General features: G+C 31.4%; 1 protein-coding gene across 3 annotated transcripts in view; it reads right to left on the bottom strand.

Annotated features, from left to right (window-relative positions):
• Nucleotides 1-221: 221 nt before the first annotated feature.
• The window catches only part of LOC145296120 (sorting nexin-30-like), a 93,376-nt gene continuing 79,387 nt past the window's right edge, over nt 222-14,210 (bottom strand). For 2 of the 3 annotated variants that reach the window (XM_080142267.1, XM_080142268.1), the window contains 5 exons: nt 11,776-11,844; nt 7,349-7,435; nt 3,702-3,806; nt 1,575-1,727; nt 222-722 (listed from right to left, as the gene is read on the bottom strand). In XM_080142267.1, coding sequence (XP_079998393.1) covers nt 345-722; nt 1,575-1,727; nt 3,702-3,806; nt 7,349-7,435; nt 11,776-11,844 — 792 coding nt within the window. In that variant the 3' untranslated portion in view covers nt 222-344. The remainder of the gene's footprint in view (nt 723-1,574; nt 1,728-3,701; nt 3,807-7,348; nt 7,436-11,775; nt 11,845-14,210) is intronic. The other variant, XM_080142269.1, reaches the window with a different exon arrangement.

Here is a 14,210-nt window from a genome sequence, read left to right as displayed (position 1 = left end):
ACCGCATTGATATAGCCTTCAAACAACTCCTTTCACACTACGCACAATGTTTTAAGCAAACTACAACATCCTTCTGATTTTCTTACTTAAAAATAGAACTACTTGATCAATCTACATGATTTTTGGAATATGCTATTTTCGTTCAGTTACGAGCACATACATCATACATATAATTTTTATTCTTATTTTTTAATATAGAGGGAATTCTCGATATGACCCCCCACCCCCACCCAAAAGAAAGTTAAAAATAAATATATATATATATATATATATGTATAAGGAAGAACAAAAAAAAAAAAAACTGAACCCTCTCCTATCCGCCGTTGATCAGGCGATGTACCAGTTCAAGTATTCCCAGCAGCAAACAGTGGATGAACGTTGGAAGTGTCTGTGCTTGTATCTGCATCCCCATCACCTTTCTCACTTCCGTTTGAAGTGTCCTCCTCCTCCTCTTTGGACACAGATGCAGGCGGACTGGTTGGAGACGGCGGACTAACAGGCGGTAATGGGTGAAGCGAAGGTGGGGCTTTTGGATGGTCACCATCCGCATCAGCATCGTCCGCGTCAGCTTCAACATCGACCTTCATGATATGCGAGGGCGTCAATTGCGGGGAGATGGAGTCGCTCACTTCTGGGATTGTTTGAATTTCATCGTCGGGAGCTTTCATGATTTCCGGCTTCGCTTGGAGATTCCTAATGGCATCTTCCCACGCATGGAGACACTTGTAAAATAAAAAATAAAAAAAAATGGCGAATCAGAAGATTTATATATTTTTTTTTTGTTTGACATAAATTTCAACGTGTCACAATGGTAAACCATGTCAGCCATTTTTAAAATTCTGTTAAGGTCTTAAAAATGACTGCATTTTGTTTACTACTGCAACCCATCAAAAATTAATTTTTAAAGGCAAAACTGAAACGTTTATAGTTCGAATTACGCCCAGTAACTTATTTTTTTACTTAAAATGTTTTAGTAATTTATATTACATATATAAGGCAGCACTGTGTGTGAATTTGTTTCCCAAGGACTCCGAAATGGCTAGGCTGATGTTTTGTTTAGAGTTTACTTTATATATCTGGAAGTCTGAAAGAGGGAGAGAGATGAAAGATATAGAAGCATATGCATATATATATATATATATATATATATATATATATATATATATATATATATATAGAGAGAGAGAGAGAGAGAGAGAGAATTGCAATAACAATTTTTTTTTTCTCATCAATTAGTTTTGTTTCAACGATTTCAAGTAGTAAAGGGTAATTTAACTGCAAATAGCAAGCTGCCAAAATCAGTTTAAAATGATTTTGTTTAATTGACATATAAAGTCAGCTAGAAAATTTTGTATCCCAGAACAAAAAAAGGTAAAAAAGAAAGTTAAGTAAAAAACAAGTAAAAAAAAAAGAAACAAGTAACAAAAAAAAAAAGAAACAACAAAATAGGTACAAAAAATAATAATAGGTACAAAAATAATAATAGGTACAAAAAATAGGTAAAAAAAAATAGGTACAAAAAAAAAAAAAAAATTGGGAAAAAATAAGAGTGGAGTTCTTTCTTTTTTAATTACCTTTTCATAACGTTCAATTTGTTTGTCAGCGAGTGCGACGAAAATCTCCCTCAAATCCCTATGTTTGGTCTTATGCCATCGTTCCATGTCCGCCTTGAGATCCGCATTTGCACAAACTGACTTGTCGTTCAGGACTTCAACATTATGAGTCAACTGAAATGGGGGGAAGGAATAGAAGGGAAAATAAAATATTACATTTTTTTAAAAAAATATTTTGCATCGTTTTAACATAATTTTATTTTAATGGATTTAATTATATTTATTTTAACAGGGAGAGAAGGATAAAGAAGGGATATGACCGAGTCTATTTTTGTAGTATATATATATACGCCTATACCCCTTGGAAACACTTCAAATTAACTACGAAAATGCCATTTTTACATCTCCAACACATTTGAAAGTAATTTCTGACGAGGACGCTTCACAGAACGTCTGAAACGCATAAAAACGATTCTCAATGAAAAACCAAGACACGGAATAATAAAATAATGTTAAAAAATACACATTGTTGGTGACTACTCCCTTATTTAAATATACATCTTTCTTTCGTTGGAATTTCTTAACCCATTTTAAATAAATATATATATATATATATATACACACACACATACATACATATATATATATATGCATACTAGCAGGCTGCCTGGCATTGCCTGGTCATAAAATATGTTTAAATATGATATCTTGATTAATGCAGATTTCGTATTCATTATTATATTGGACCCAATATATTATAATGATTTAAAAAGTTTTTAAAAAAAATGACTCGTGCGCCACCATCGAGAATCGAAACCAAAACATTTAGCTTAGGATTTACTTTTTCCTTTGACGTTAATGCCTGAGCTATGAAGACATGTTTGCTGCAAGGCTAAAAATTAAAATGTGAACCAATAGCTATTATCTTACGCATGCATATTCGTAATGCTCTTGTTCAACCTTCACCTGGCAAATTCATTTTTTTTTAAATTTTCACACTGATTTTCCTTGGCTAAAACCCAAATATAAAGTTTTGCATGGGTTCGAATACCCTATATATTAAGTTTCATGTCTATAGACCAAAAACTGACAGAAGAGTTTCGTAGGCAAAACTTTTTAAACAAACACATATGTGCATACATAAATACATATAGAAAGAGGTTTGTGTTTACTATAAGCTTTTAACGCAAATATTACGCAAGTATAAATCATGTAGAATATCTGCATGAATATAATTACACGTAATAGTTAACTAAAGATGATCATTCCATAAGAAAACAAAAAAAATAATTGTAGGGAATTAATTAAAATGAATGTTTAAAAGAATATGCAAATTAGCTAGATTTTTTGTAGATGAATGCAATACCACGACTCATATATAACAAAGTTGTATTTTCTTTTTAAATAAATAGAAAAAAGGGTTTTTAATATGAATATCGATACAAAAAAAAAAATTTATAGTAGCATAGAGTTTTAGAAATTTCATAAAGAATCAGAATCAGTATTTGTATCGGAATCGGAAAAAATTTATAACTTAAAATATTTCAGCATTAAGAATTGATTATATAATGTTATAAATTGAATTTTTAAAAAATTCTTAATGCTGCAATATTTTAAGTTATAATTTATTTTATTTTTTACTAGAATATCTTGTCCTTTACTTTTCATGCTCAAATTTTTCTATTGTAATATGTATGTGTGTGTGTTTATGTGCTATAATATTAAAAAAGTTGTTTCATATAGTTGAGATCAATTCTTATGAGGATCACTTCTCAAAACAAAATGAAGCTCAATATTCAACAGTTAAACATTCGACAATATATATACACTGAATTTTTCTCCAGAATCCAGAAACACGTAGAAGACATCTTTTGCTCTGGGTACATCTGTTAACATATATATATGGCAATTAAGCTACACAGAATATTCCGCGTTTCATCCACGCTAGGATTCGTCAGGCTTATGCAAAGAGTTGTGGTTGTCTCATGTTTTTATATATGCACATTCTATTGAGTTTTTAGTTAGCCAATCAGCTTTCTAGTTTCCACCGCATCCTTCCTAATCAGCCAATGGGCAGGCACTTACAGGACATATATATATATATATATATATATATATGTAAAAACAGAAAAGGTTCCAGTGAAATACCTCTTCGATCGTTTTTTCCAACTTTTCTTTCTTCTGTTGTTTAACATCATCCGGGTCTTTGCCAAGAAATGCTCCGAGAGAAAAGGATTGATCAGACACCATCACCTGCGGCAGAAAAAAAAAAAAAAAAAAAATTGCTAGAAAAGTCATCCCAGTTTTTATACTTTTTCTGTGCTTCTGCATTTACTGGCCCGTTTTTCCTTGAATGTTGCTTATGCAGACTGCTGAAATCTAGAGAAAAACACTCAACCAATGAAAACTATTGATCATATGACATCATAAACCTCATGTGTGTGTGTTTAGCCAATGAAAACCTCAGCAGACGACAGTTAATCAATTGGAAGAAAATATTAGTTTTAATCGTACAAAAAATGTAAATCATTAAATTTGTAGATGTTATCATAAATCTAGAACAACTGGGTCTTCGGAGGATATGACATCACTGAGAACCAGGGTTTCCTGGTGAAAGTACCAAACCATAATGCTGAAACCCTAACCATATATATTAGTATATTTAACCAGCATGACAATGGAAAAAAGAGGAATTCAAATAATATTATTAAAAGAAAGCTAAAGAAGCTAAGAAGAAATGGAGAGATTTTAAAACACGGCTGATTTAAGAAAAATGAGTAAAGAAGAAAAAATAATAATTGAATGATGATAGAGTTATTTTTAGAATAGAAAAGGCAATGTCAAAATGACCCAGACAAGATGTTGAAGTGGTGCCAAATTTAAAGCAAATACAGAGGTCAACTGAAATAGACAAGTTATTACTTTAGAATTAAATTATCAGCAGGAGTCATTAAAAGAAGCAAATAAATTGTGAGGAATGATAAGTTAAATGATGATTGCAACGTGTTGTCAGACGAGTGCCACTCCCTGAGACACTTAAAGTCCATGAGCCCAAATGCCTAAAGGGAGTATCTATACAAAGATGATGTTACAGAGTCTTAGCTATGTACGACAGCTAAGTCTCTCTCTCTCTCTCTCAGTTCAAAATGTTGAGATCCAGCACCAACAATATATATATATATATATATATATATATATACACAAGCAAAAGTACCAGTCGTTGACTGGGTTCAAAAACAGCCTACAGAAAATGGACTTTGATTTATGAACGTATGATAAGTTATGAAAAGGAAGGATTGTAAAGAGATAGCTTCGAATTTGGGGGTATCAAAACCAAAGCCAAATATGAAAATAAAAATAAAATAGATAAATCCCATAATTTATTATACCATACCTGTTCACACTGAAACACTTATCACAATATTCTGTGGGTCTATATTAAAAATCTTGTTAAACTTTGTCACATATTTCCATTCTATGGAGGTCAGGAGCGAACAAACACCCCATAATTTTATTATACCACATTTCTTCAAACTGAAACATAATTATCAAAGTATAGTTATGCAGATAGATATGAAAAGTCTTTATTAAAGTTTGTGCCTATTTCCATTCTACGGAGGCCAGGCGTTAAAACATACTTATCAAAGTATTATAATGTACATCTATATTAAAAACACTTGTAAACGTTTTTTTTTTTAATTTTTAATTTTTTTTATTTCCATACTTTGTGGACCAGGTGCATACGCAGATGCCACAATTTTAATGAATCATCATTATGCCAGATCAAACATACCCATTCCTGTGTCTCGATACATCTTCTATCATTATATGTGATCAGTTTTCCATAAGAGTCAACCATATAGGATCCTATTCATGACCAGACACACACACACACACAGACGTTCAGCTTTATATTATAGATTTATATTATATATATATATATATATATATATATATATATATATATGTATGTGTATATATATATATATATATATATATATATTTAGGCAGCATTTTTTACCTCTTATGCATATTTCATTGAACTGAAGGGATTTTAATCGACTTTTTCAATAAATTCACTAAACGCATTTTTTTTTTTTTAATTCATCACTCGTCTGAAGACGATTTATGAAAGTCAAAAAACACTCACAGCTTTCTTAAAAACTGTTAGTGATATATTTTAATATTGTTTTTCTTAATTTCTTTTTTAAAAAAGTTATAAAAATTTTATAAAAATGTGACTGGCACGGTCGACGCCGAATGGTCCATCTGCTGAATTGGCCATGTTGTCGAATTGGTTAAGTGCTTTTAATGATTTTAACCAACTTTTTCAATAAATTCAGTAAATGCAATTAATTCATCACTTGCCTGAAGACGATTTACGGAAATCAAAAACATTTGTGACAATGGCAAATTGTTTTTTTACACTAACAGAACATTCAAATATTGGCCTGTCAAATGGAAAAGATGGATCGAAAGAGAAACAGGAATTATCCCTACTGTTCAATGGAACATGAATGAATATATATATATATATATATATATATATATATATATATAGTGAATAAATGACAAAAAACTATATTCCAAAATTCATGATGTTGACCATAATTTATTCCTTTAATTCAGTTGACATTTACAATTCTTGACAGTATCCGCTTCGTAGCGCAAAATCAATCACTTAATTATTATACCAATCATTGAATCTATTTTGCCCTTAACTTATCAGAAGATAGTTTTTTGTCATTTATTCTCTATATTGCTCTGTAATTACATTGAGCTTCTTAAATAAGGATTGGTATATATTATAAGAAAATATATTTCTAAAGAGATATATACATATATATAATTATTATTATTTCATGTATCCGTATAAAATTGTAATAAAGTACATATATTTTAGGTATCTGTTTTCAGTATTTACTTCAGTAGTTCTCAGTACATGAGTAGATAGTCGATTATGAAAACATATATGGAATTAAGCTACACAGTATCATACGCATCTTTTTAGATTGAAACAGTAATTTTATTGTAGCGACAAATCCTAAGCCAGTTTACATAAATGGAATAAATATTTTTTAATTTACTTGAAATGTTGATCAATTAATATATACCAATCACAATGGATAAGAAAAATCTTATTTTAAAAAAAGATTTTTTAATTTTTATAAAAGGTCAAAATTCAAAATGTTGTAAATAGGGATACAGAATCACAATCTTTGAATTTTTCGAACAACTTTATAACATTATAATCTTGGAAGTTTTATTTTATCTTTGAAAACTATATAAAAAATAAATTAAAAAAATTTTTTTTAGTCGAAAATTTATTTTGTCAGTGAATCATTTAATATTCTGCAATCGCTGAATCAACTTGCTTTTTCAGACTCGCAATGTTTTGCAGGGATCAAATGTTTACCAGGAAACTTTTTCAGGGATATATATATATACAGGGTGACCCAGAAAAAGAAAAAAAAAAAAAAAAAAAAGAGGCCATCTAGAACATATGCTGTAGAATGGAGAAAAAAAAGAAAAAAGGCCAAAGACCCTAGTGCTTTGATGTGATGTTTTGAATATAATAAACTAGTTATGACCAAAGTTTCATTTCATTCGGACAAAACACTAAGAAACGGGGCCTAATTAGAACTTGGGCCCGTTTTTATGGGTCACCCTGTGTGTGTATATATATATATATATATATATATATATATATATAAAATGCAATTAGTAATATATCTACAATGCAAATAATAAAAATTTGGAAAAACAGGAAAAGAAAAAAGAGGTCGACCCCTCACCTGTTCTCTTTCGTCTTTCTTTTTGTTTAGTTCATCAACCGTCCAATCGTATTCAGCCTGAATTGCATCGCGACGACGAAGCACAATCTGACAAAAAAAAAAGAAAAAGGAACAAAATAAAACAAGATCTGTGTGTTTCTCGCATCCAACTTTGATAAATCCATTTTTGTTTTTAATCAGACATGCAAAAATTAAAACAAATTTTTATAAATCCTAAAAAAATTCAAAAATAAAATAAAAAAATTTGTAAACATTTTGGGAGCTAATCGCTTCAACATAACTATAGGATATATTCAACATCATTATATTTTGATTATTGTTATTTCCACGTTTCAGTCAACATAACGTCCAACCTTTTTTGTGTGCATCTTTTCGAACACAAGAATTTTTTCTGTTAAACTTATGAATCTATACGAAATTTCAAACTGAACTGTTTATTTAATCCATGGGAGTAGACTCTTGTGTTCCATCACCCGTGATTGGTTAGTTAAATCATTTTTAACTATTTTAATGTTGTTCTAATTTATTATTAATAAATGTTGATTCCCAAATTGTATTTAATTCTATCCTAGGTCAACTTAGCTGGTCATCTTCATGAAGGAGATAGCCATTCATTTTGACCCCAGCAAAAAAAAAAAAAAAAGAAAAAAAAAAAAAAATTGAGCCTATAAAAATTTTTTTTTTTTTTCTTTTAAGTAAAATCTTTATAATGTATGTACCTGTCACTGCACAAAGATGTCATATTCCAAAAAGCACGTAAATCAATCAAGTAGGTTTTTTTTTTTTTTTTTTGATTGATACGCTACTAGCAACACCTTGGGAATCACGGGAATGTAGGATCAACAAGAGCAGACAATCGACTTTTTTCCCTCTAGAAAAAAATCCTTTAAATTTAACACATTTATAGCTTTTCGGGGATGCTGGAAACGAAAATAACGTTTACAATTCCAGCAAACGAGTAGTATCCAAGATATGAAGAAATGTTACTTTTAAAAAAGTGGGGGATTACTTTTCTATAATAATTTAACGTATAATGAGAACCCACTTTATGGCCACCTGTTTTCGTGCGGAGGTGGGGGGGCAACGTATAATGAGCACAATTTTACATAAAACGAGCACCCACACATTGACCACACCCCCTTCCCCACAATAAGTCTGTGTTTACATTTGTTAGGGGGGGGGGCGACATCCTCGACTTTGGAAAAAAAAAAAAAAAAAAAGCAAAACACCCTTTTTTTTCCTTTCTTAAACAAACATGTGGCCATAAAGTGGGTGCTCATTATATGTCAAATTATAGAAAAGTGATTCCCAAAAAGATGTGTTAAATTTAAAGGATTTTTTTTCTAGAGGGTAAAAAGTCGATTGTCTACTCTTGTTGATCCTACATTCCCGTGATTCCCAAGAGGTGTCGCTAGCTGCGTATTATTCAAAATAAACATGGTGTCAAGTTTTTCTCCGATAAAATGTGCCATATTTTTTGATTTTCTAAAATAAAAAAATAAAAACTACTTGATCGATTTACGTGATTTTTGAAATATGACATCTTTGTGCAGTGACAGGTACAAAGATTTTTAAAGATTTTACTTGAGAAAAAAAAAAAAAAAATTTATAAGCCGATTCTAGACAAGCACTAAAAAAGGATCCAGGTGATTGATGGAAAGAGGGTTTAGAAGGGTTGAAAGTAACAAGACCACGTGCTCCAAATCAGAAGAGAGAGAATCAGTGAGAACTTGATCACCAGTGTTCTTCAAAGTGTTGCCATAAACAGTTGTTTAAGTGAATTTTCTCAACTTGCAATGAAAATGCTCAACTAAAAAGAAAATCAGACAAAATTGAAAAAGCCCAGAGACTAAATTATCCTGTTACGCATTTGTTCCGGTGTTTTATTGAATTTATTTTTTCCATCTATTTTTCATATTGCAACTGAACTTAGAGTTGATGGTGGGTTTTCCGGAATAACCAACAAAGCAAAAAAAGAGGTGAAAGAATACTAATAGAAACCCACCCAATAAATGTTGCCAATTGTGTAAAAATGTAATGTTCAATGTTAAATTCTTGATTTTCAAACTATTATCAAGGTTCCACTATCGCTCGATTGAGACCATTTTGTTCTGCATTCTAACAGGCTTTACACTCCCTTTATTAAAAAAAAAAAAAAAAAAAAAAACACTTTAAAATAAGTGAAAACACAAAACAACTCCTCCAGGTAGGTAGAAGAGTAACTTATTTTGCTTTTGGTAACATTTATTTGTTGTGTATTTATTTCTTTTTTGACCCTGTTTATTTTTGTTAGCTATTTTGAAAATTAACCGGGTTGGTGATTGTGTTAAGGAAGGGCACATATTCTTTTTATTTTATTTTTTAAAAGTTAAAATTTAATTCATGTTTTACTCTTGTTTAAATCAATTTCATAATAGGATTTCAACCCATCCTGTTGATCAACAATGTTAATATCGATAACAATGATACTAATGATAGAAAAACGCAACGTTCCTTAATCCTACCACTAACCCTAAGTTTGAATGGTGACATAAAATATTTTCTGGTGCTCATGTAATATTGATAATATTGTGCAGTGAAGATGGCATTTCAAGTAAAAACTCTTTCATTACTTATCAGTCAAAAATAAATATCCTCACCAAAAATTATCGAATAGAATTTAAATCTATAATATAAATCTCACCTGCCTGTTTAAATGTATGTATGTCTGTCTTGAACTTTCAACAGAGGCGACGAATTTTCACAAGATCGGCATCATTTTGAAGCTCGACCCTTCGGAGAACAAATATTGAAAAATTGGCAAAAAACATTAATTCTTTCACCCTCAACTGGGCACTTTTCTACAGAATGGGGTCGCTTTTTTTTTTTTAGCCAATATTTTTGAAAGTCATCCCCTCTTTTTGATTGACTAGCCTTAATTTAAACCTATGTCACTTCTGTTTTGGCAATGGGCACAACAGCAAAGATGTCACTTTTTTTTCATGTTCTTTTCCTCCTTTGCAGTATGGGTTTGAGCCTGCCTGCCCACTACCACTTATTTTTTTTTTTTTTGCTCAACACACACCTCCAAACACCCGGGGAACACCGGGCACCTAGGCTAGTTAAAAAATTAAAAAAAAAAAAAAAAAAAAAAAAAAATCAGTTGTATTTTGCCAATCTGCTATTCATTATTATTTGCTTAAATGATAAACTGACATATCTCCCCCTGATTTACGGGATTACCACACTTATGAATAACAGATTGGCAAAATATGATGAAGCTGTTTTTTTTTTTTTTATTTTATTATTATAAGCTAGCAGGGCTACCCGGCGTTTCCCAGGGCCATAAAAAAAAAAAAACAGAATATTTTTAAAAGTATGTGTCATATCTTTATATCAAAACTTGTATCTTTTGACCTCTCTCAATCAGCAGCTGGAAAAGAAAAAAAAAAAAATAGAAAACGACTCCTCTGACAAAACCTGACACTCAAAAGAAGTATAAGTTTGTGTCTTTTTGGGTGGGTGGAGATTTTATACATTCAGAGCAATGCTGATCAAGAAAATATGAACTTTGCAGGTTTTTGGTTAGAAGTCTATGTTCTTTTAGCTGGACATACACACATACAACTGTCCTTTTAATAGACTAGCGGGGGGTACCCGGCGTTGCCCGGGTGTTTGGAGGTGTAAAAAAAAAGTTTTAGTAGGAAGGTAGGCTTGAACCCCGAACCCTTGACGCGAAGGTGGAAACAAAATGGAAAAAAAGCCTGAGACCTAAACATCTCGGTCACAAGAGGAGAGGAAGTGGTAAGTGTTATAAGTTAATGTCTATAAAGTGAAATTGACAGGTGCGAGAAAGTTAAGTCATGTGATGTTTGACTTCGTTTTGCGCTGCAAGCCAGTTTCTGTTTTCCCTGCCCCATCATTCGCATTTTTTATCCTGAAAAGTGTAACTAAGACGAAAATAGCGCATAAAAGTCAGGCAAATTAAAGATAGACGTGACCCCCATTCTTAAGTTGTAGATATCATGATTTAGATAGCATATAAGTTGTAAGGAGGAGTCGACCGAGAAGCCTGGCGATAAAAACCTTTGGCGGACAGACACAAAAATGCACACACACACTTTCGCTTTTATATAATAGATTAAATTCTACTTGATAAATTTTCCTAATTTTTGGTGTAGATACCTAATTCTACTGGATTCATATATCAGACAGCTTATAAGATTCACTTGTGCCCCTGTCAGATTTATGTTTTCTTTTTGTGTTGTGGATCGACCATTTTGTTTGGGAATGTTCAACTTTTAGGCACTCTTAGCTAAAATATTATAACAAATACTTTTTTTTTTTTTTTTAAATACAATTGTTTGTTTTTTGTCAGAAAAAAAATTGTCCGGATTTTGATGTTTCAACTAAAATTTAAAACAAACAAAATGGAACTAAAGCCTCACCTTCACAGCCTCTGTGTACAACATGTATTCTTTGAGGGGTTGGCAAAATGCATCCTCAATTTCTTCAATCTAAAACATAAAAAAAAAAACTTATAGAAAACAAAATGGAAATAAAACAAAACTGACAAAAAATTAAAATTAAATTAGAATTGTTGTGACCTTGCAGGCTGGTAATAATCAAGACAGAGTGATATAATTAACAAAATGCCTATTAGCAAAAGTATGTTACAGGAAGTAAATTTAAGGCAGTTATGGCCCCAGAATCATGATGTGTACTTCTGTATGTTAAGTCCAAAAATTCAGTACACAAAGTTAAGACGCCAGAAGTGGACTCAGTTTAGATATGGTATGGAAATTACTCACTATGAAACAAAAAACGCAACCATATGGAAATAATTTATTTCAAAACATTATTTTAGTGCTAACACTTCTTGTGCTATCATGAAATAATAAAAACTAATAAATTTTCATTTTTTTACATTTCTATAAATATATTGGGGGGGGGGGGCAGGAAGGGGGGGGTTAACACATGTGTTATCACAAATAAAAAAACAAAAAGAAACTAATGAAATCATTGCCATAAAAATCATGTACAATACGTTTTATATGCATTCCACAAGACATTGCTTATTGTTTCCTAAAACGTACCGTTGAAAGTTTTTAGTGGAATAACAAAGGAAGTTTTGGTTTCGTAATTCAATTGAAGCTATTTTGTTTTATGACACCTTATTTATGAAAAAATTATGTGATAAAATTTGTGAAAATCTTAAATTATTTTCATATGAATATATTTTAAATATTTAGAAAATTATTTATAAAAATGTAAACTATGAAAATTTAAATTACTTTTTTGAAATAAAATATTTTTGTACAAATATATTTTAAATATTAAAAAAAATATTTATAGAAATGTAAAAAATAAGTGAAGCATGCATGGTCCCCCGTGAGTGCACAGTGATCCAGGCATAAAAAAATGGCCAAGTTCAGCATTTACCCTCCCCCCCCCCTCCCATTTAGCTCCAAAAGTCCCCAAGGCCTTAACATATTTAAATTTGAGTTCAGCACCATGCAAAACTGCTAAATAGACATACATAGAAAATTTTTGGACAAATATGGTAAAATAGTCCCAAAAATGGAGTGTTTTTATTAGTCCTAAAAGAACCCCTGGGGCACACCCAAGAGTTATCGCGAAGTATAGACAAACAAAATTATATAGAAATCAGTTAGTTACAACTTTTCAGAAAGTTTTATAAAAATCCAAGGTATCAATTTTTTTTTTTTTTTTTAATAAACACAAAAGTGTCAATTTTAGCCATTTTAATCCAAAAGGCACCTCTAGGGGGCAACTGGAGTTTTCCGGAAAATCCATTGTTACTTTTTTACTCATATCATGTTTAATGTTTGTGCAAAATTTCAAAAAATTCCAAAGTGTAGTTATTGAGAAAAGTGTGGACAGACGAACGGACGAGGGTGAATTTACAGGTCCACCCTCCTTTTGTTATAATCTATAATCGTATAAATTTTATTTTTTTCGTGTATTGATATTCATATTAACTCTTTTTTCCGATATATTTCAAAAGAAAATACAACTTTGTTATATATGGGTTGTATAATTGCATTCACTAGCAAAAAATCTAGCTAATTTGCATATTCTTTATAACAATCATTTTAATTAAAAGAATGTAAAAATTTCAATTAAATAAAAGCTTATTAATTTTTTTTTTTTTTTTTATAGTTCCACGATAAAACTAAAAGTGTTTCCACATGGTTTCGTTTTTCATTTCGTGTTTAGTCACTTCCATTCCATATTTAGATAAACCGAGTCCACTTCCAGCATCTTAACTTTAAGTGCTGAATACACATGATTCCGGGGTCATAACTGCCATTAATTGTGGTATTTACTTCCTTTCCATATCAGGAAGAGAGTGACAGAAAGTAAGGAGAGTCAAGCCAGTGCCCCTAAAGGAGAAGCACTCTGGCTTTTTAGAAATTGCCTGGGCAACCTATAGGCATTCCCCGGTCTGGGTAGCCTCAGAACGAAGGCAGGAATGAATGCTACATCCCAATATAGAAAAGGTCACTGAAATGGCCAAGTTTCTGCTAGACTGATCGCCAAAATTGAAAATTCAATTGGCATGTGTCTGTAATTTTGACCTAACATCAAATTAATGACACAAATTGCTGGTACTTACTTCCTGCAGGAAGATGTGACACAAGGTTGAAAGATGGGAAGAGTTGAGCCAGCATTCCTAAAGTGGAGCACTCTGGACTTTTTAAAATTGCTCCAGTCAAAAGACGGGAGGCAACAGTGGATCTCCTAGGACTACCTTGTACGAATGCCTCAATCCAACAAAATAAAAGGTCATGGAAATGATCCAGTTTCTGACAGACCAATTAGTGAGGTTAGAACCTCAACTGCAAGCGCAGCCCGACAC

The sequence above is a fragment of the Euprymna scolopes genome, chromosome 16 (assembly GCF_053919585.1).
Source record: "Euprymna scolopes isolate OS-2025 chromosome 16, ASM5391958v1, whole genome shotgun sequence".
Lineage (NCBI taxonomy): Eukaryota > Metazoa > Mollusca > Cephalopoda > Sepiida > Sepiolidae > Euprymna > Euprymna scolopes.
This window is presented reverse-complemented; position numbering and strand designations above follow the sequence as displayed.